This window comes from Musa acuminata, chromosome BXJ1-5 (genome assembly GCF_036884655.1).
Source record: "Musa acuminata AAA Group cultivar baxijiao chromosome BXJ1-5, Cavendish_Baxijiao_AAA, whole genome shotgun sequence".
Classification (NCBI taxonomy): domain Eukaryota; kingdom Viridiplantae; phylum Streptophyta; class Magnoliopsida; order Zingiberales; family Musaceae; genus Musa; species Musa acuminata.
The window spans coordinates 25826419-25848282 of NC_088331.1; the positions used below are offsets into that span (position 1 = coordinate 25826419).

Consider the following 21864-nt stretch of genomic DNA (forward strand, 5'->3'; position numbering starts at 1 on the left):
CCCTCAGAGTAGGCCTGGAGTTTTGAGGAGCGTCGTCGCAACCCTGCTGTGTGGATCACCGCTAGAGAGGAGGACGCTTGACCTCCTTCACCCTCTCCTAAGGATCTGCAAGGAAACAGGGATATACGATCTCCCTAGGTAACACAATCTTTATACGCAGTTTTGTGTTTTTTGCGGATTTTGCGCACCAATCTTCGCACGACGATGAACATCTTTTTGGGAATCGGGGATTTTTGTTTTCTTGTTCTTCCGCTGCGCATATGATGTCGCCCCCTATGATTTCCCAACAGTTTACCCCTGGCACAACATGATTTTTCCTGCTTTAATTGTGTCATCCTGATCAAAGCATCTTGCATTACTCAAAACGCAGATTAAAATATAAACACATATCGATTGGTTTCATCATCAAAATTCGAGATTCAATAGTACCGCCCAGTGGTAGATCCTACGGCGATAGTACTGCCCAGGAACGACGGTGGTATCGCTAGTACCCAGTAAACCTGGGATGAGACATTTTTAGGCTCCAAGTGTGAATCAACTTGAAGCCTATAAATATCCCTCTCATTCCTGGTTAACTAAAAAAAGCACATAGAGTTTAAAAGTGAGAAAACTCTGTAGAAATCTCTTGAGAAATCCCTTCCTCTAACTTAAACTTAGAATTATGTTTAGAGAGGAGTATGTGCTTGTAAAAGTTGTCTCCTAAACCTGTGAAAAGGAGAAGAGGGGTGTAAGAAGGAGGTTGATCTTCGCCTATGAAAGGAAGATCGATAGTGGATGCCGATGGCCTTGACAGAAGAGGAATTGGCGGAGTGGATGTAGGTCACGACGACCGAACCACTATAAAAATCCGATTTGCCTTTTCTTTTGTGCAATTTATCTTACTACAAACCTCCTTACTTTCTTACTATGCTTTTACTATGCCTACACTTGCATACGCCTTCAAGTTTCTGAAATCAATTTTTATCGTTTGAAACAAAGAGATTTTCAGAACCAATGTGATTTTTACCGCTGCACTAATTCAACCCCCCCCTCCCCCCCCCCTCTTAGTGCCGACTCGTTCCTAACAATTAAGCCAAGGAAATTGAAGTTGTGGCGATCAACTGACCGATTGCGCAATAGGCTGTAAGAGAGGACGATGCATCGAACAATCGGACGAGGTGTCGATGAACCAATAATATGCCGGACAACATCTGATTAGCTTAGTATTAATTATCTACATCATAGTAGGTTTTATGTGTGCAGGATTAACTACAATAGCAAGGCATAAAGCAAAATAAAGTCTTGGAGTCAAGGACACGATTTCGTTGGGAGTTCGAGAGTTCGTTAGAAGTCCGAACGTTTGTTGGAAGTTCTATTGGAATTGACCGAGAAAACCATAAGTTTGTCGAAGAAGCTCGTCAGAACTTGTCAAGAAGATTATAGTGAAGTCTAGGAGTTTGTCGAGAGTCTGCTGGAACATTGCCGAGAGATCATCGGAAGTTTGCCAGAAGATCGCTGGAAGAAACCTAGACTTACGGACTTGTTTAGCTTAGTAAATATCTTAGATTTCGTAGTTAGCACATAATTGGGATTGGAATTGGGCCAACCCAATTAGGTCTAGTTAGGCCCATATATGGACTATGTTGGGCCCAATAAAAAGCCCAAACAATGACCCGATAGGTGGCACCGTTGTGACACAGTCTCCGAGACTATGTCAAGCAGTTGTACCCGCAATTTGGGTAGTGGTACTGCCCGGTGGCAATGTCAAGCAATGGTACCACCAGTTTGGGTGGTGGTACCACCCAGACAAAGTCTTCCAGGTGGTGGTATCGCCCAGTATAGGCAGTGATACCGCCAGGACCGAGGAAACTTGGGATGAGACCTTTTTAGGCTCCAAGTTTGAATCAACTTAAGGCCTATAAATACCACTCTCATCCCTGGTTAAGTTACACACAACTGAGAGTAAAATGGGAAAGAAATTTCTATTGTAATTATGTGTGAAACTCCTCTCAAAGCTCTAAGTGTTTATGTTGTTTGAGAGAGGAGTAAGGGGGGTTGTAAAGGTTCTCTCCTGAACCTATCAAAAGGAGAATCGAGTTGTAAAGATGGTTAATCTTCGCCCATTGAAGGAAGATCAATAGTTGATGCTGGTGACCTCGACGGAAGAGGAATCAATGGAGTGGATGTAGGTCATGACGATCGAACCACTATAATTCGGTTTGCATTTCTGTTTTGAGCAATTTACTTTAAACTGCAAACTGTCTTACTTGCTTTACATCCACTATACGTTTCCATATGCTTTCAAGTTAAACATATTTCTGATCGGTTTTAATCGTACGAAGATTCTTCAAACCAATGTTTTTTTATCGCTACACTAATTCACTCCCCCCCCTCTTAGTGCCGACTAGTCCCTAATAGATAAAACTTGAGATTATATTTATAATGTAATGATTTGAATAGTAATATCTCAAACACTTGAAATTTGCACTTCTCCTTTTTATTAATGACAAAGGGGGAGAAGTATGATGATATTATGCATAATTTTATGATAACATGTTGCTTGGATTTTTGAATCCAAGAGTTCTATCAATATGACATATTGATAGAGGGAGTTAAGATTAACTCCGTGATCAATTGGTTGTTATCATCAAAAAAGGGGAAACTATTGAATCTCGAATTTTGATGATAAAACCAATTGATAGAGTTTATGATTTGATCTACGTTTTGAGTGACACAGGAAGCTTCGATCATGGAGAGACAATTAAAGCAGGAAGAATCATGTTGGGCCAGAGAAAAAACATGTCAGAAGATTGGATGTCAAGTTGAAGGATCAATCGACATATCGACAGAAGGCTTCGGGCCATGAGTTCGGGCATCTAGCCAAGAGCAGATAATACGCCAAGGAAATTGGAGTTGAGGAGGTCAATTGGTCGATTGGGTAATAGGTCGCAAGAGAGGACGATGCATCGAAAAATCAGACTAAGCGTCGATGAACCAATAACATGCCGGACAACATCTAATTAGCTTAGTATTAATTTTCTAGATCGAAGTAGATTTTTATGTGTGTAGGATTAACTACAATAGCAAAGCATAAAGCAAAATGAAGTCCTAGAGTCAAGGACCCGATTTCATTGGGAGTTCAAGAGTTCGGCGGAAGTCCAGACGGTCGTCGAAAGTTCTACTAGAATTGACCAAGAAGTCTAAGAGCTTGCCGAAGAAGCTCATCGAAACTTGCCAAGAAGATTATCGTGAAGTCCAAGAGCTTGCCGGGAGTCCATTGGAACATTGCCGAGAGATCGTCGGAAATTCGCTGGAAGATTGTCGGAAGAAACCTAGACTTATGGACTTATTTAGCTTAGTAAATGTCTTAGATTTCATAGTTAGTACATAATTAGGATTGGAATTAGGCCAACCCAATTATGGGCCAATTAGGCCCATGTATGGACTGTGTTTGGCCCAATGAAAGCCCCAAACAGTGACCCAACAGGTGGTATCGTCGTGGCACAACCGTCTAATGGTAGTGTCAGGCTATGGTACCACCCAGACATAGTCTTCCAAGTGGTGGTACTGCCCAGTGTCAGTGTTGTAGGTCGTGGTACCGCCAGGACCCCGAAAACTGGGGATGAGATATTTTTAGGCTCCAAGTTTGAATCAACTTGAGGCCTATAAATACCCTTCTTATTCCTGGTTAAACAACACACAATTGAGAGTAAAAAGGAAAGAAAACTCTGTTGTAATTACATATAAAACTCCTCTCAAAGTTCTAAATGTTAGAATAGTTTGAGAGAGGAGTAAGTGGGGGGTATAAGGGTTATCTCCTAAACCCGGTAAAAGGAGAAAGAGTTGTAAAAGGTGGTTGGTCTTCGACATTAAAGGAAGACCGATAGTGGATGCCGGTGGCCTCGACGAAAGAGGAATCAGCGGAGTGGATATCGAACCACTATAAACTCGGTTTACATTTCTATTTATGCAATTTACCTTTACTGTAAACTTACTTGCTTTACATCCGTTACGCTCTTCAGTATACTTTCAAGCTATCTTTTCAAGATCGGTTTTAATCAAAATGAAGTTTTTTCGGAACCGATGTAATTTTATCTCCCTCTTAGTGTCGACAATGGAGGTCATGAGTACAAATAAAATAAAGATCAAAATATTTGATGAAATAATGTATATTTTAGATGATGTGACTTGTATTCGAAAGAATTATTTTTTAAGCCTTTTAGATTCTTGGGATTACGAGGACAAGGTTAGTAATAGAGTTTTAAAAATTATATAGGGTTGCATAGTCCTAATAAAATGAAAATTACATCAAGAAATACACTATATGAAAGAAAGTATAGTAAAAATCTCGAATGATCGGAAGTATAGGGGATGATAGATACCTATACAAGGAGCTTCATTTGTGAGATAAAAAAAAAAAAAGAAGATATTTATGATATTCAAAATGTTGACATTTATGAGAGAGAAAATCTTAATGATAATAAAATAGAGAAATAGAGGTATCTTTCTAGAATCAAGTGGCATCACGGATTTGACTCTGATTACTTTGGATGCATTTGTGACTTATTGAATCAGGTGTTTGACTAATTCATTCGTATAGCTATATTAATTTTTTTAAACAATAATTTATAAGTTTTCAAAAGGATGCACAAATAAAGAAAAAAAATTAGTAAGATGGAGATCGTTAGGATTGATAAACATCTCTAGGAGTTCTAATTAGAGAATTATAATTAGATTCTAATTTGTTGAAATAGAATTATGATTAAAAAATTATGTAAAATAAAAATTCTTAGTGAATTAGGATTTATTATTATAAATATATTATGTACCTTAAAGTTTTGAGGAGAAGAAAGATATAAGAAAGACACTTTTTTTTGGTAAGTAAAAGTAAAATTCATTATGTGTAAAGTTTCTACAAATAGCTTTATCTATACAAGTCATAGACAAAGCCAAGTAACTCATAGAGTGCTAATGCGATAGTTATGACTACACATGCTGTAGACTATAACTACCTGTGGGTACATTATTTAGCATCATTCCCAAGATCTTTAGCTAATAGCAAAATTAAATTTGATAAAAATATCTTTTTCTCTTCGGGTGAAGTGCTCGGTTTTGAGTTCATGCTCCATACAGGATCTTGAGTCTCTAATAATCTCTTTCAAGAGCTGTGCATTGTTTGTGTGTTGACATTCAAAGATTCTATTACATCTCTCCTTCCACATCCACCAAATAGCACATCTGAAAATAACCTTTGCCAGTTGTGTAAGAGGCCCTTTTCTTGAGAAACATTGCATAAGGTCGCCTAGTTCTTGGTGCAAGTTTGGTTGCGGCAGTCTATTGAGTTCAAATCGCTGGAGAATCTCCTTCCATATCCATTTTGTATAATCACAAGCAAAATAGAGGTGGTCAATAGTTTCTTCTTGTTGTAAACAAAGGGAGCATCGGTTAACATGATAGATACCTCTTCTTTTCATATTGTCTATTGTAGGTAGTTTATTGAGAAGGGCCTGCCATGTACATAAGGAGTGTCTTTGTGATCCCGGTCGATCCCATGTCCAACTGCTTGGGACCCACTTGTTATTTCTTTGCCTAATTTGATTCCATGCGGATGTGGCACTAAATTTACCATTGTCATGAGGCCAAATAAGTATATCTGAAGAGTTGTTCCTGATTCGAATAGCTATGATAGTCGGCCAAAGTGATAACATTTCAGGAGAAATAGGATTAGGGAGACACCAAGTACCGTTAGCGATGAACTCGGAAACCTTCCAATCTTTGGGAGCCCCAAGATCTTTTCGTATTCTGTCGCCATATAATTGAAATATACTCTTCCCATTCACCCAAGGATCGTACCACATATTAGTACTAGTTCCAGAAGAGATTGCATACGAAATGTGTTTGATTAGCCAATTCCTTGCCTTTAAAATTCCTTTCCAAGCTGCAGAGTGGTATGTTCTTGTTGAAATTTCCCATATTGATTCCTTTGAGAGATACTTAGCAGAAACCCAATGTGACCATAAGGAACATTTGTTTTGCAAAAGATCCCACAATTGCTGTACCAAACATGCTTGATTCCAATCTCTAGTATTTCTCAAATTTAGCCCCCCTTCATCTTTCGGTTTGCAAATGCTATCCCAATTTACCATATGCATTGCCTTTTCATTTGTGCCAATCCAGAAGAAGTTTATTAATAACCGTTCAATATCTTGGAGAAGTCCAGCAGGCAGAAGAAATGCATTACACCAATATATAGAGTAGGAGTGCAATACCGAACGGATGAGTTCGAGTCGTCCTGCTTTTGATAGAAACCTATTTTTCCAAGAAGAAATTCTATTCTTTATTTTTTGCAAGATAGGTTGACAGTGGGTTTTGTGAATGCCTGTGGATATGAGCGGGAGACCCAAATAAGGAACTGGCAAGCTTCCTTCACTAACTCCCAAAGTTTGTGAAATAAAGACCTTATCCTCAACGTAAGGGCTCATATATACTTTACTTTTCGCATGATTTAACTGAAGTCCAGAAACCATACCAAAGTCATTCATAATAGTAGCCAGGTTCTTTACTGAAGTTGGTTCATTTTGGAGAAAGATAAGTAAGTCATCTGCAAATGTTATATGTGATATATGAACAGAACCAGCACTGGGTACCTTAATGCTGCCATTTAAGACTGCGTGTTCCAACATACAACTAAGTCCTTCCATCGCAATAGTAAAGAGATACGGAGAGAGTGGATCACCTTGTCGGATGCCATTCGTGCTCCCAAAAAAACCAATAGGTGAGCCATTAAAGAGTATCGAAAACTTTGGAGTTTCTAGGCAAGATTGAATCCAATTAATCCATTGCTGTGGGAAGTTCATATCAAGGAGCATCTTATAGATAAATTTCCTATTAACTGAATCAAAGGCTTTCCTTAGATCAGCTTTAATGCAGATTTTTGTCCCTCTTGCTTTTGAATGCAAATCTTTGACCAAGTCATTAGCAAGCAAAATGTTATGATGTATACTTCTCCCTTTGATGAAAGCGGCTTGATTTGGGCTAATGATCTTGTGTAATACCTTTTGCATTCTATTTGCCAATACTTTGGAGATGATCTTGTATATAAAGTTGCATAATGATATGGGTCGATAGTTCTCTAGTGAATCAGCCCCTGCATTCTTCGGAATTAAAGAAATAAAAGTGCAATTCATCTCTCTAAGAATATGACCTGAAGAGAAAAAATGTTGGCAAGCTTTGATCACATCATTTCCAATAATAGACCAAGCAGTTTGGTAAAATTCAGTTGGAAATCCATCTGGACCTGGGCTTTTGTGCTTTGGTGACTTAAAGATAACACATACAATTTCGTCATCTGTAATTGGGGCATTGAGGATTGAAATAGCTTCCGAATCAATTTCGTCATATAAGAAAGACACTTTCCATACTCTTAATGTTGTCTAGTGGATTTAAAGAGGATTAAGAAAAGAGTTGTTTCAAATTTACGTGGGAGAAGATATTTTGGATTTGGACTGATTTATGAGAGATATCTATTTGATTGTTTTCTCCTTCAGCAATAAGTACTTAGTTTTTAATGAATTTTTTGATATATTATTTGATTATTAATCTTTAAAAAATTTGTTTCGGTCATGTGTTTTGATTCTGATTATTCTACACTTTTTAAGTGACGTGACGTGTGTGACGTGAGAGGCCAGCAAAAATTAATTTATACGACCATACTAATTTGCATATCACCATAACCAAGAAAATTTGCTAGATACAAGTTTTTCACATTTGAAATCCTTTAATAACCAAGAAAAAAAAAAATCCCAAAATAACCTTGGTAAACATCAACCGAAATATAATACACCGAGCAAGCGCGAGAGCGGTCACACGGCAGCATTCGCAGCTCCTCCTCCGGTCGACTCCCTCCACCACCGACTTCTTCGCGTTCATCATACTAAGTTGCTCCTCCGCTTTCACCTCCCTCTCTCTCGCCTGTAGCAGCGTCCTTCGCCTACGACGCCTTTTCTGCTGCCCAAGTAAGCGTTATTTAACGTCGACACCAGTTTAGCTTTCTTCTCGATCGGTGTAACCACCTGAGACGACCTTGTGAGTTGAGTTGCTTCTCGTCGACACCAGTTTAGCTTTCTTCTCGTCGGTGCACTTGTGAGTTGCTTCGTTGGCTTGGCTTGAGTTAGTAGGGGAGCCACGTATTGCTATGAAAGCAAGGTGGAGCAGTAGAAGATGGGCGCCTCCCGAGTGTTTTCATATTCTCAAGTCTCAACCACCCGAGGCGAGAAGGTTTACAAGGAAGGAGAATGAGTACGACTGCGTGTGCGTGCGGCGGGCCAAGTGCCCGAAGCCACAACGCCATCAATCTTTAGCTGGTGTGTCACGCGTGCCCTTTTGTTTGTGTCAATGTGTGACTGGTGGAGTGTCTCTGCGTTGTGTCCGTATTTATTTGTATTAGTTGTTTTGTAGGTAGATAGGAGTCACCTTTATGAGAGGTTGTCGATTTTATCAACAATCTCAAAGGAGAATGTTCTGATATAATTGTTTTTTTTTTTCTACAATCTCGAGGCACCTAAAGCTACATAATCGATCATTTCCTGTAACGCACAGGAAATGATAATTGCATTTTATTTTCATCAATGGCCGAGTAGGAGAACGGAATAGATTTGGTAATAATTGCATCCTCCAACATATTATAATAAACCTAAAAGAATGACTTGAGATCAGTATTGCTATCGAATGACGAAACACGAGCTGAAAGGTTTGTGTATAATTTATCACAACAAAAGATGACCAACCGCAAACTGGATGATGAAATAAATAATAGAAACCGAGGGCAAACAATTATTCTTCTCTTAGTGTTTTCCCCACTGATTCTGGATCATGCAAAACTACACAACTCTTTTGGCGCCTGAAACTAAAACAAATTGTGGTTGGACAAGGAATTTCAGATCAAATCAGATTTCTCGAGTGTCAGTAGTATGATGATATCAAAATTCTCCATCTAAAATTTGAAAAAGCAAACTAGTCCTACGTAGATATATCGTCTATGAGGTACGATATATTTACCAGTTTGCAATCAACTTTTGTCTACAAGTAGATGACAACTAGAAGACTCAAAGATTTGAGTCACCTCGATGGCTTGGATTTCAAACAAAAGAATCTGTAGAACAACACCATGTTGAACATCAGGTTCTCAGAGCTGCAACTTGGATTAATCCTCCACGATACCCTAGGATAAATCAATTCCAGAAATCATGGACTAGAAAGCTGAATTACAGCAGCTTCTTCCTCTCAAAAAATGTCTTCAGATGCCATAACTGCAAGCTCGCCACTGAAAGACAGACAGCAAGAGAGAGGAAACTTAGCCAAGCCATCCTAGAGTTGGTAGATCTGTTCATATCTAGCATTTGCTCCTCCCTGGATCATCGTAAGAAACAAACAAATGACAACCACCAAAAAGTATGATAATGAAATTACTAAGATCGATTCTGTTAATTTAGTAGCATAATGTATGTAAAGTTCCTGTTGATAAAAACCCCAGTTGTCAAATCAAATCTTGTCGAAATTTACAAAAAGAAGGAACACACGAAAATACTGGTTTAAGATAAAACAGTTTAACAGACATCATGACATAACTACTTAAATATCAGATTTAATTTCAGATAGTAGAATCCTCTGCCAAAGGTTCCCAACAACTCCCAGTGTACAACAGACATGTTGATAGAAAATTGCTGATGCTAGTTCAGATGAATTTATGTAATGTATACCTTTCACGGAGATAAAACATTTCATCATGGATGGACTTAACAGTATCTTCCAACTTCTTCAACTCCAGTTCCATGACCTACATAAGATCAACAGAAAGATGATTGATTTCATGCCTAGAGATGACACTAAAAGATCCACCAAACAACAAAACAGTTATATTAGTCACACATTGGATCTTTGTACCAAAGTGCAGATTTAGTCAGCATGAAGAAACTTAACTAGAAGGCAATTTCACGATCCAGTCTCTAATACAGTCATGTGAGCGAAAGTCGAAAAGATAACATCTCATGAGGAAAGTACCATCATCCGAAGAATTTCAAGAATGGGAGTTCTTTAGGGTTAGCAAGCATGTAGATTGATTGGTAGGAAAAGTAATGTATAGACTATACAGTATGATAAAAATCTGTTTTGACTTTGGACAAATTATGCAGTATGGATGTGCACCAAGTTCAGCTTTTCCTGTCAAGTATAACAGATCAGAGAATCACACTAATTTTGCATGCCAAAGAAAGAAGTTGACAACACACAGCGTTCTGATAATAACTAATGTCACACAAAAATTTTATTTATCAAATATATATAGTGGTTACAGCAGAGCTTTTACTTTCAACTCCTTGAAAGAACTATAAAGGTGCTTTCTGCAGGTATTCATAGCATCAAGAGATAGGTAAAGTTAAAAGTGGAAACAAAGAAAGAATATTAGATGAGAGAAGAAACATTGTGTCCTGTAGAAAATAATCACTATTGCTGATCAAATTTGTCCAATAAATGAAATTTTAATCAGTCAAATTTCTTTTTCAGAAACTTGTGATCTTACAGAATCCTCAAGGGGAAACAACATTGTCTCCCCAAGCAAAACATAACGCCTTATGTTTCTTATACCAAACTACAAACGACAGAATTCCTTGATATCAACACAATTCTAACTGGAATCTAACTTTGGTTATAAACCACAATGGGCACTTTCTTCTTACTGTCATACGAATGCGATTGTTTCTAATACTCGTCACGTTGATGCTTCCTGGAAACAACCTCCACTAAGTGGGTAGCTTGCTGACCTGCTTGCAATGATCTGCTTGCTCGGTGACAGCATTGTATAAGAGGTAGCCAAAATCGAGCAATAACATGAAAAGGACCAACTCAACTCAATGCACGAGACTTCTGCCAATGCAGAATTTGAGGGTCGATGTATGCAATCTTCCCTCTCCATATAGACAGGCTATTTCCATGACTCGAACTGTGGTCATCTATTTTATAAAGAAATAATAAGAGTCATCTATTTTATAAAGGAACAACCTTATTATTAAACTAAGGCTCGTCCTCAACAATATCATGCAAGATTATGATAAAAGTTCAGTTATATGTAAATTAGTAAATATAGCTAATGTTGTGGATTTACAATAGAAGAAGCAGCTATTAGCCTCTGCATTGATGGGTTTTACACATGAAAACCAAAACAATAATGACATTCTCATGCTCTCATCTTATATATTACTATAGACATACCTACAAAAGAACCATCGATTTATGAGATCATACAATCTCACCAACTCATATACTAAGCCAACGGAGCACATACATTAGCAAACCAAAAGCACATAACAAAAATCTGCTTATACTTGCATGGCCTTTATGGTAGAGTAATTGATCAGCACAAGCTAATTATCACATATTACTTTTGTGTGATTTCACCATCCATATGCATATCTTAGCCAAGAGATGCAGTTGCAAAGAAAGGTCCATGTCAATGATAAAGAACTTAACATCTCCTAACAAATTGTGATACATTCCTAGGAAGTCATACAAATATCCTTTGGCATTCTGAACTAATTGTCAAAAGAAGAAAAGCGATTCAAGAATAATTTGGACAAAGCCACCAAACTTCAGAGTCACTCAATGTTCACTCATCCATATGATATGAAATCACGCAGAAACATCAATATTTTCAGAAATTTTTTTTACAGTGACCTAGATCGGTCACAGATCAGAAGTAGGCGATTTACATGAGAGGTCTCTTCAAGCGGAAATCTGTGTTACTTCAACAATCAAAACATTTCCCTTTGGAATGCAAGAACCGGCCTACAGTAAACATCTAAACTCTAACCAGGCACGTTAAGAGAATCAAAAGACAAGGCAATTCGCTTACATCGATCTGACCCTTCTTGGCAACGTTGGTCCAGTCCTTGGCGGTGACGCCAGTCTGCCACTCGAACTCCACCGCCATGGTGGCGGGCGGATTGTGGTCGGGCGCCCACAAGCACGCCAAGTAGTCGCCTTCCTCGCTCGAGGTGAAGGCGAAGTTACCGGAGTCCACCTGATCCGCGTAGTGGATGCTATTGCCATACGGCGAAGTCACCTGATAAGTTTAAATCAAACAAGCTACAGATTCACGAACGCACCGATCGAAAACAAACGAGCGATTAGGGTTCGAAAGGGAAGAGGCGATTGTTACCCTGACGGTGATCTTGTGGGAATCAGGGAGAGGGGCGGAATCGGAGGGGTTGACGACGGCGTACTTGCCGACGGCCATGGCGTGGATCTTTATGTCCTCGGAGATGCACTTCGTGTGGCCCGACTGAAGCTCGAACCGCAATGCGCGGGCTGGCGGTGCCACCGCAAGGAACGACGCCAGGGCCAGGGTTAGCATGTAGGATCCGAGGAGTCCACATCTCCTTCCCCTCCTCGTTCTCCCTCCCATCACTCTCTCCCTCTCCTCTAAGTCTCTAACCATAGCGAAGAATGAAGAAACGCTTCCACGTCGAAGACGGAGATCGGAACGGACGAGAGGGGAGGAACGTAGAAGAGCTCGCCTCGGGTTAGATCTCCGGAACTCGACCAGAAATTGCCGCGTGGACCTCAAGATGGCTTAAGTCATCTTGGTCCAGCACGAATCTTAAAGAATATTCGTATAAATGATTTACTGCATCGATATGTTTGCACTAAAGAAGCTACTGCATTTACTCATCATGAAATAACCAAAGAGTCACAGTCCTTTTAGCCACAAGAACACATGAATCATACAAAAAACAGCAAGAAGTTGAATCAAACATAAAGAGTCGAAGTTTGTAACAAGTACATCGATGATATTGCAATCTTTTCGTTGGAAATAAGCATGAAAAGATGTTTTTCCAATTTGTTTCACAAACTTAAACCCTAGATAGGACACAGCTGAATAGTATAGCTGAGAAAATAAAATTTGCAGTAGATAAATTAAAGCAAAGTAGATTATCCTTTTGCAAGCTTGATGCTCTATCACATATCATGAATTCTTTCATGGGCTTGAAAGACCACTGTTTCCCGTGTCTCCACTGCAACAGTAGAAGTGCGGCAACTTAACTCGACCACAACTCCTGCAAGGTATATAAATTGACAATTTGATCTCATTCAAAAACAGGTATTCAACGGGGACAGAAATCTAGTGATTATTTATAGCCCTAAACAGAAATATTTCAACCAACATAAAACATTATCCAGCAATGATGCTGATTCAAGGCAATTTTGCTTTTCCAAAATTTGCAAGTCAGATTATTCTTTTGCTGTTTGAAACAATTTGTTTAAGAGATTACACAAGACTGTAACATGAAGTGCGTTTTAACAGATGAATCTCTTGCCCAATGATCCATTTATATTTCTTGGAACAATCTCCTGGAAAAGGATCCTATAAGTAGCAATAACTTTCAAATTTAGTTCTGATCCTAAACATACTCACGGCAATCATATTGTGCAGCATACAGCTTTGTCAGGCAACATGTACAAATATGGGTTCATAATTCACTTCCACCTATCTACAATACACAGGTCTAAAATACTCATACCTCTAGCATTATTATAGTATCAAAACCTAGAATCAATCATCCTGATTGAAGATGAAAGAACACTTTTTTTTTTGCAAGTAAACAAAACCTAAGAGGATAGATCCTGTTTGATTTACATCAATCTTGGTGATAGAACCCTTGCAGATTCTAAACTTGGGGTTGATCTCTTTAGGGGATCGGCCTCCTTGGAACTCTATAGGGGTTCCTCCCTCCAAGTTGCTGCTCAAAGGCTGCAGAAAAGATTCATCTATTGCTTAAGAAAAGAGAAGGAATACATGGCTATTTATAGGGCTTCTAAACCCTAACTCCTAATAGGACTCCTACTTAAGACTCTTACTTCTAACCAACTCATAATAGAACTCCTACTCAAGACTCCTATTCCCTTACAACTCCTAATTCTTCTTTAAGAAAAAACCTCCTACATGAATGCCCCTCACAATTAGGACTCTCCTAGCTAGAGTCCTAACAGAATGTCCCTCTCAATTAGGACTCTCCTAGCTAGAGTCCTAACATTTTTACATGAATGTCCCTCTCAATTAGGACTCTCCAAGCTAGAGTCCTAACAGACCCGCCCTCTTCAAATCAGCCTTGTCCTCGAGGCTGATGATTCATGAATTATGGGAATTTGATCTTCAAGTCGTCATAGTTCTCCCAAGTGGCATCTTCTTTTGGTAGGTTCGCCCACTGTATTAGCACTTCATTAGTGGGTCGTCGTCGTCGAGTCACGATCCGTCGATCAATAATGGCACTTGGCTGGGTCTCGAGTTCTCTTTGGGTAGTCATATTTGGTGGGTAGCTTTGGGCTGTCTCCAAGCACCTGTTTAAAACTTCCGGTTGGCTGTTGGTTTATGGGTGATATGTCGTACTCCTTTTCAATTTAATACCCTGCATATAGAATAACTTTGTCCAAAATCTCCTATTGAAAATGCAAGTAGAATTTGTCACAAGCACAATGCGTCCCTTATAGTGTAATTCTTTTGAGTCCCAATTGTAATGAGCCATGGGGCTTGGTGCTTCCTCCAATTTTTTTATAATCTTACTAGTATCTGAATCTTCCTGCCATTCCATCTTAATATCCTCAAGGAAGTCGCTGGTCGGAAGTGAAACGGTCGAAACTTCAACTTGCTCGGGTAGCTGCGAAAGCGCATCTGCAAGAACATTCTCTTTCCCCTTTTTGTAAGTTATTTCAAAATCAAATCCAAGAAGTTTTGTTACCCATTTTTGCTGCTCGGGGGAAGATATCTTCTGCTCCAAGAGATATTTTAGGCTTTTATGGTCGGTCTTGATTTGAAAGTATCGCCTGATCAAGTACAATCTCCACCTCGTTGCTGCGCGCACAATGGCGAGCATCTTCTTATCATATGTTGACATATTTTGATCGGAGGGAGATAATGCCTTGCTAGTGTATGCGAGTTGTCGACCATCTTGCATGAGAATGACTCCAATTCTGACTCCAGATGTGTCGGCCTCAATAATGAAGGGTCGGTTGAAATCTGGTAGTGTTAGCACCGGCGTCGTCGTCATGGCTGCCTTAAGTTTGTCGAAGGCAGCGGAGGCTCTATCCAACCATTGGAAGACATCTTTTTCTAGTAATGAAGTAAGCGGTGCACTGATCTTTCCATAGTTTTTCACGAACTTACGGTAGTAGCTTGTTAAACCCAGAAAGCCATGTAGCAATTTTATGTTTCTCAAGGTCGGCCAGTTTTGCATTACTCCAATTTTGAAGGGGTCCACTGCCGCACCTTCCTCTGATATGATATGCCCAAGATATTCCACCTTTTGTTGAAGAAAGCAAAAATTCATGGTTGTTGTGTGTTCAAAAGGTGGTTTTCCGTATGTCTTCTTCGCATGCTCGTATTTGATGATACCCGAATCAAAGATCCAGCTTTGTAAAGATTTGTGCTCCCTTTCATCTAGCAATTCATCTACTATTGGAATAAAGTATTTGTCCTTGATGATTATGCCATTGAGAGCTCGGTAATCAACACATATTCGCCTTGTTCCGTCCTTCTTGCGTACAAGTAGCACCGACGAAGAGTAGAGGTTGCAACTTGGCCGAATAACTCCTGTTTCGAGCATCTCTTTTATAATCCTTTCTATTTCATCCTTCTGGAGATGTGGATACTGATATGGCTGAGCATTTGCTGAAGATTTGCCTGGAAGAATCATTATACAATGATCATGCCGACAGGTAAGAGGTAGGTTGCGCGGTTCGTCAAATATATTTGAAAATTTAGTAAGCAAAGGAAGTAGATTTGGATCTTCAAATTCTGTTGGCTCTCCCTTAGTTTGCTGCTCAAGTTGTACCAAAAAGCCGCTGCATGCTTTATGCAAAACATTCTCCATTTGTTGTGTGCAAATCGTTGTTATGTCGCTCCCACGTTTCCCGTGCAATGTCACCTGTTTCTCCTTACTGTAAAATTTCATAATTAGTTTCATAAAATTCCAAGAAATATCACCTAATGTTGTCAACCATTTAATTCTGAGCATGGCCTCATGATTGTTAAGAGGGAGAAGGAAGAAATCTGCAATTATCTCTTGGTCCTGCAGTAATAGTTTCTCCTACAAGCGCCTATGATCACAATTCAAAATCCGTCCGTCGGTGACCTTAACATCAAACCTGCAGCGATTCTCGATAGGTAATGATATCCGAACAGCAAGTTTACTATTTAGGAAGTTAGTAGTACTGCCCGTGTCGATGAGAACAGTGATTGGTTCTTGTTTGAGAAGGCCTCCAATTTTCATCGTTTGCGGGTTTGAGTAGCTAGCTAGTGTATGTACCGTAACTTCGGTCGATTGTGGCTCTTCTTCTGCATCTTCTTCTTCATGTTCAAGGCTCTCTTTTGGATGTTCAATGACCTCTTCTTCTATCGGTTCAATCATAAGAAGTCCCCCTTTACTACAGCGATGCTCACGGCTCCACGGCTCGTCACAATGCCAACATAACCCCTTCGCATATCGCTCCCGAAGCTCTTCTCTTGTTAACCTCTTTAGTGTAGGGACTTGGTCGACAGTAGGGGGGGCTAAGGGCTTCAATATTACTGGTTGAGGAGAGACCCTAGTCCTCCGAGCTTCATGGGTCAATTGCTCCTCTTGATGTCGTGCGAAAGAGATGGCTGCCATAAGCGTATACGGTTGTCGCGCTTTAACTTCTCCTCGGATCTCTGGCTTCAAGCCCTCAATGAAGGTCCACAATAGCTGTTTTTGAGACCAATCATGAGTTTGATTAGATAACCTTTCAAACCTGGTTTGGTACTCCTGAATGGTGGAGGTTTGTTGGATCTTTGCTAGTTGTTCGTCAATATTCTCGTAATCGGTTGGTCTGAAGCGAATCAGCAATCCTTCTTTGAATTGTCGCCATGAAAGGACTCCATAAGTATGTTCAAACCAGTCAAACCACTGTATAGCATCCCCTTCAAGATGTATAGCTGCAATTTTCACCATAGATACATCCGCGGTTTTGTGGTACCGAAAATATCGCTCCGCGCGCGAGATCCAACCAATCGGGTCTCCTTCTTCCCATCTAGGGAAGTCCACTCTCATGCATGGATAGTTGGGGTTGGTCATAGAGCTTCCCCTCTCTTGGAAGTCATATCTTCGGGCTTGGTGTGATTGGGCAAAGCTCTCTCCTTGATGTGATTTCTTCGGGCTTAGTAGTCGGCCCAATCTGAGTTCGGTAAAGAGCGTCCGAATCTTATCCTCCATTCGCGCCTCCAAGGCTTCGAATTTAGCATCGATTGCCTCCTTAGATGCCATAGTATATGCCTCCAAATCTATGATGTTAAGATCTCTCTTTTGTTGTCAGGTTAAAGGCATGTATAGGTTGAGAGAAGTGATGGTCGAAAGGGTTGGTGGATTGGTGGATGTAGGCTGCGGTTTAGGCTTGTTTTGTGGCTGTTTTGGGTGCAGTTTGAGGGTGTGGTTTAGTAGAGTTTTAGGGCTGTGGATGAAAGTTTTGGATCTATGGTAGATGGTAGCAAAGGTTTGATAGAAATCCGTGGAAGTTGCAGCAAGTATGTGCTGTCTTGTAAGAGTAGAATTGTCGTCGAAGAAACAATGGTTTCTCGACGTAATTTCCACCAAAAACTTGAGAGAATTGAGGAGGGAATTGATAGCAAAATCACAATTTATATGACAGCAAGGATATCTAATTTAATCAAGAAAATTTCGGCAGTATAACAGCAAGGAAATTGGTGCAAGTTGCAATTGCAAAATTAACGTCGAAAAAATTCAGCGGGTTACGATGAAAATTTGCAGCAACATAAAATCATTTTTAGAGATGAATTTCTTAATAGATCAATCTTATATGGAAGCCAAGATGATCTATGAAGTGTATAAGAAATTTAATTCAAAAAATATTGCTAATAGATGGGTTAAGGCAACGATATGCGCTGAAATTTTCTGCAGCATAGATTTTCAAGTGCAGCAGATTGGACAAAAAGATCAGTAGTTTATATTGAGAATTTTTCGATGAAACCAAAGAGAAATCTACTGTTAGGAAGTGTCAAAGATGTCATGAAAATTTCGTAGAAATTTGGATAGAAAAAGCACAGTAGCAAGATCAAACAGATGGTGCTATGCGGCTTGAATTCTGCAATTCAAGTGCAGCAGATTGGACATAAAAGATCAGTAGTTTATATTGAGAATTTTTTGATGAAACCAAAGGGAAATCCACTGTTATGAAGTGTCAAAGATGTCATAAAAATTTCGTAGAATTTTGGATAGAAAAAGCACAGTAGCAAGATCAAACAGATGGTGCTATGCGGCTGGAATTCTGCAATGTATCTTTCGTCGTAGAGATGAAAACTTTGTGACGAAAAATTTATGCAGCAATATAGGAACGATTTTTTTTTTTTTTTTGGATTTTCGAATAAGGATAACTAAATTGCAGCAGCAGTAAGGTAGGAAACCAGAACCTGTTGCAATTCACGGGGAGATCAAAGGATGATCCGTGGTGGTGGAGATGATGACGAAATTCGGTGACGATCTTTTAAGCAATTGTGGGAATTGCTTTGGATGGTTGTAGAGGGTTGATGGATGGCTGTGGAAGGGCAGCGAGACGCCAAGAACGCTGCTCTGATACCAGGTGGTAGAACCCTTGCAGATTCTAAACTTGGGGTTGATCTCTTTAGGGGATCGGCCTCCTTGGAACTCTATAGGGGTTCCTCCCTCCAAGTTGCTGCTCAAAGGCTACAGAAAAGATTCATCTATTGCTTAAGAAAAGAGAAGGAATACATGGCTATTTATAGGGCTTCTAAACCCTAACTCCTAATAGGACTCCTACTTAAGACTCTTACTTCTAACCAACTCATAATAGAACTCCTACTCAAGACTCCTATTCCCTTACAACTCCTAATTCTTCTTTAAGAAAAAACCTCCTACATGAATGCCCCTCACAATTAGGACTCTCCTAGCTAGAGTCCTAACAGAATGTCCCTCTCAATTAGGACTCTCCTAGCTAGAGTCCTAACATTTTTACATGAATGTCCCTCTCAATTAGGACTCTCCAAGCTAGAGTCCTAACACTTGGCTGCATGAACAAGCAACACAAGCAAAAGATCAGGAAATGGCTAGCATGTGGTATATCCATGCTCATGAAATTGTAAAGCTGATACAAACTAGATCTAAGACATCTAGCAGAGGCTAAATGTCATTTGGATCTGTTAAACATCTAAAAATGAAATTCTAAGTCTACCTAAACAAAAACTATTATAGTCATGCTCAAGCAGGCTTGAACAATTCAATGTTTGATAGAAATTACATGTTACTTTTCTAGGAATAGTAGAACATTAAATGTCAACATGCAGAACATGCATCAATTTGTCACATACGACAGCATTCTTTTATAGTACGGTTATAAGTCATATTTCAGGAAAATAAAATATGCTGATCCTAGGGTTGTGTATGGCCACTGTGCAATATATAAGATGTCTGTTATCTAACCTGTCAACCATGCCCTCATCTTTCAGCTATGACCCTCGGTATTACTTAGCATTGAGTGGAAGTGGAAACAATCTTTTGGATCTTATTTACTCAAAGAAACTATTATTTTATTGACCAAATGACTCTAACAAGCATTGCCTTGCATTGTAAAAAAAGGCATAAATCTAACTAAGTGGTTGATATGCAGTATATACTGAAGTAGAATGTAGTACCTCACTGGTATGGTAGTGTCACTAGATGTCATGAGCAATTCACGTGCACTCTCCCCATACCTCACTGGTATGGTGGTGTCACTAGATGTCATGAGCAATTACACGTGCACTCTCCCCACTCCTCTCTCACAATAATTCATTCTCGATCCTTGGAGCTGACTCAAAAAAGAATCAAGATTTACCTAAATTTGTGAGACAGTTCTAAAAGAAGTTTTTCTTCAATTTCGTCCTTTATTTATTCTGTAGATAATAGTTGTGCACTAGGACTGATTTAACATGCTCAATAAATATAAAAATGATTTTCCAACTTCACCAATATCATGTTGCTCATTTTACAATCCAATAAAAATGGATTCATTAAAATAGCCTTTGCTAAACAGCAAGATTGAAGATAATGCATAAACTAACACAATTTTAGCTGTATGCTTTAACTTCTGTACATATGGTTTTAGTGTAGGAATATTAGTTAGAACCACGTAAAACATGTTACCTACACAATCAGTCACATCTTACTTACTGAAACTTGGTGATCTTTATCAAATTTTCCATATATGAAATGTGTTTAGTATTGAAAAACTTTACGGATGCCATCTGTACCCAACTCTCTGAGTTGCTGAAAAAATATAGATGGAATTGTAAAAATCTGAACTGCTTCTTGATGGACATCCTATCTGTTCAGAGTTCTAAAATGTAAAAACTAGCAGAACAGATAGAGAAGTTGAAAGTTTGGTATGCTGGTCGAAGTTAGCTTGATAATCCTTATGAACTCTAGCAGTTAATCCATGGAACCAAAATTGGAACTCTGTGCAGATGAAAATGCATTATTTGTTGGCATGTGGTACTCCAGGAAATTCTATTAGTTTGCAAACTACAACCATAATTGATGAAGAGATTTGTCAAACTAGATCCAGGACATAGAGCAGCAAATCTTACTTGCAACGAACAATCACTGGAACAGGTTTCAGAGCCTTGGGTCCATTCCTCAGTCCTTTCTTATGCCGAGAAACCTGCATTGCAAACATTATGATGTAATATCATTGGACATTCTCATGAACACATGATGTTCGATGAATATGCTGATATTTTCTGACACATAAAGTTGGATCACTTGCACAAAGGAGACATGGTACACAATTTGGCACACTAGAAAACTTCTGAATCTTCAGAGGCAAGATCATCATGAATAAAGACAGAAAAGAAAGTGGTCTGACAAACTCCAGTAAAATGACACTTATCAATATGTTGTTTTCAAAGGAGAAGCTGCCAACATTTGTACAATCATGTCAGAAAAGACAAGGAGAAGGTATTGCATTTAGGATAAGTGTCACAACACAGCAAAAGACTACCAAAAGAGAAAGCAACAATTAAGTTCGATTTTGCTGGACAGAAAGTAAATGCCATCTATCCGGAGCATCATCGCGTTCGGTCCACTGATCAGCACGCACAGATTGCATGTAAGTCGATGCATGATTATGTATGAAGCACAATCGTCTCATGATGTTCAAATTAAATCATCAAATAGCTTGTGGGCATTTACTTGGTAGGTCGAACAACAAGCCGACTCCATTTCATCTCGATGTTAAATCACAACAACACCTCTAACGGAAACAAAATAAAACTAAAAGAAAGGCCAAACGAGAAATGAACAGTTAGCAACTAAAGTATTGAGTTAGCAGAACAAAGAGCCTCCTTTCCGAGACTAAAATCTATAGAACTCCAAACTTTTAGAGAAAGAAAACAAATCTTTCCAGCACTCAACCACATTAGTCAACAATAGATATTCGATAATCGGCGAATCGAATCTCCAGAAGGAGACAGGGTGAGGACGCACGTTTTTTTTGGGAACGGCCATGAGCTCCATGGAGGCGTCAAAGGAGAAGCCAGGGAGCGACGGGGACCCCGCAGAGGAGCCGTGAGCGAAGGGGCTCTCGAGGGAGTCAGAGGGGAAGAGAGGGCGAGGGAGACGAGCGAGATGGGAAGACGCCCGCCGAAACAACGCTGCCGCCGCCGCCATTGTCGTCTCTGTCGGGCCTCCGCAACGCTAACCTGTGCCGAGCGAGAACGGATTCGCTCGAACCGGTCTGTCGTGGTTCAACTGGGTTTTATCGGAGAGAGGTTGGGAACCTCTCCAAGTAGTAAAGAGGCTCGTTGTCCTC

General features: G+C 39.5%; 2 protein-coding genes across 3 annotated transcripts; both read right to left on the reverse strand.

Moving 5' to 3' along the window:
- Positions 1–8900: 8900 nt before the first annotated feature.
- On the reverse strand, positions 8901–12623 carry LOC135674089 (transmembrane emp24 domain-containing protein p24delta9-like). Of its 2 annotated transcripts, none has more exons than XM_065183541.1 (4): positions 12191–12623; positions 11885–12094; positions 9738–9814; positions 8901–9301 (listed from the first exon to the last, which is right to left on the reverse strand). In XM_065183541.1, the coding sequence occupies exons 1-4, from the start codon at positions 12467–12469 to the stop codon at positions 9262–9264; spliced, it is 606 nt and encodes a 201-aa protein (XP_065039613.1). In that variant the 5' UTR covers positions 12470–12623; the 3' UTR covers positions 8901–9261. The 2 variants fall into 2 exon arrangements, with proteins under 2 accessions (XP_065039613.1, XP_065039612.1); XM_065183540.1 differs by having other exon boundaries at positions 8901–9387.
- A 133-nt stretch (positions 12624–12756) lies between these two features.
- LOC135674090 (uncharacterized) lies at positions 12757–21821 on the reverse strand. Its single transcript, XM_065183548.1, has 3 exons — positions 21540–21821; positions 20642–20715; positions 12757–13088 (listed from the first exon to the last, which is right to left on the reverse strand). Exons 1-3 carry the CDS (start codon positions 21720–21722, stop codon positions 13010–13012), a joined length of 336 nt encoding a protein of 111 aa, XP_065039620.1. The 5' UTR covers positions 21723–21821; the 3' UTR covers positions 12757–13009.
- Positions 21822–21864: the final 43 nt, after the last annotated feature.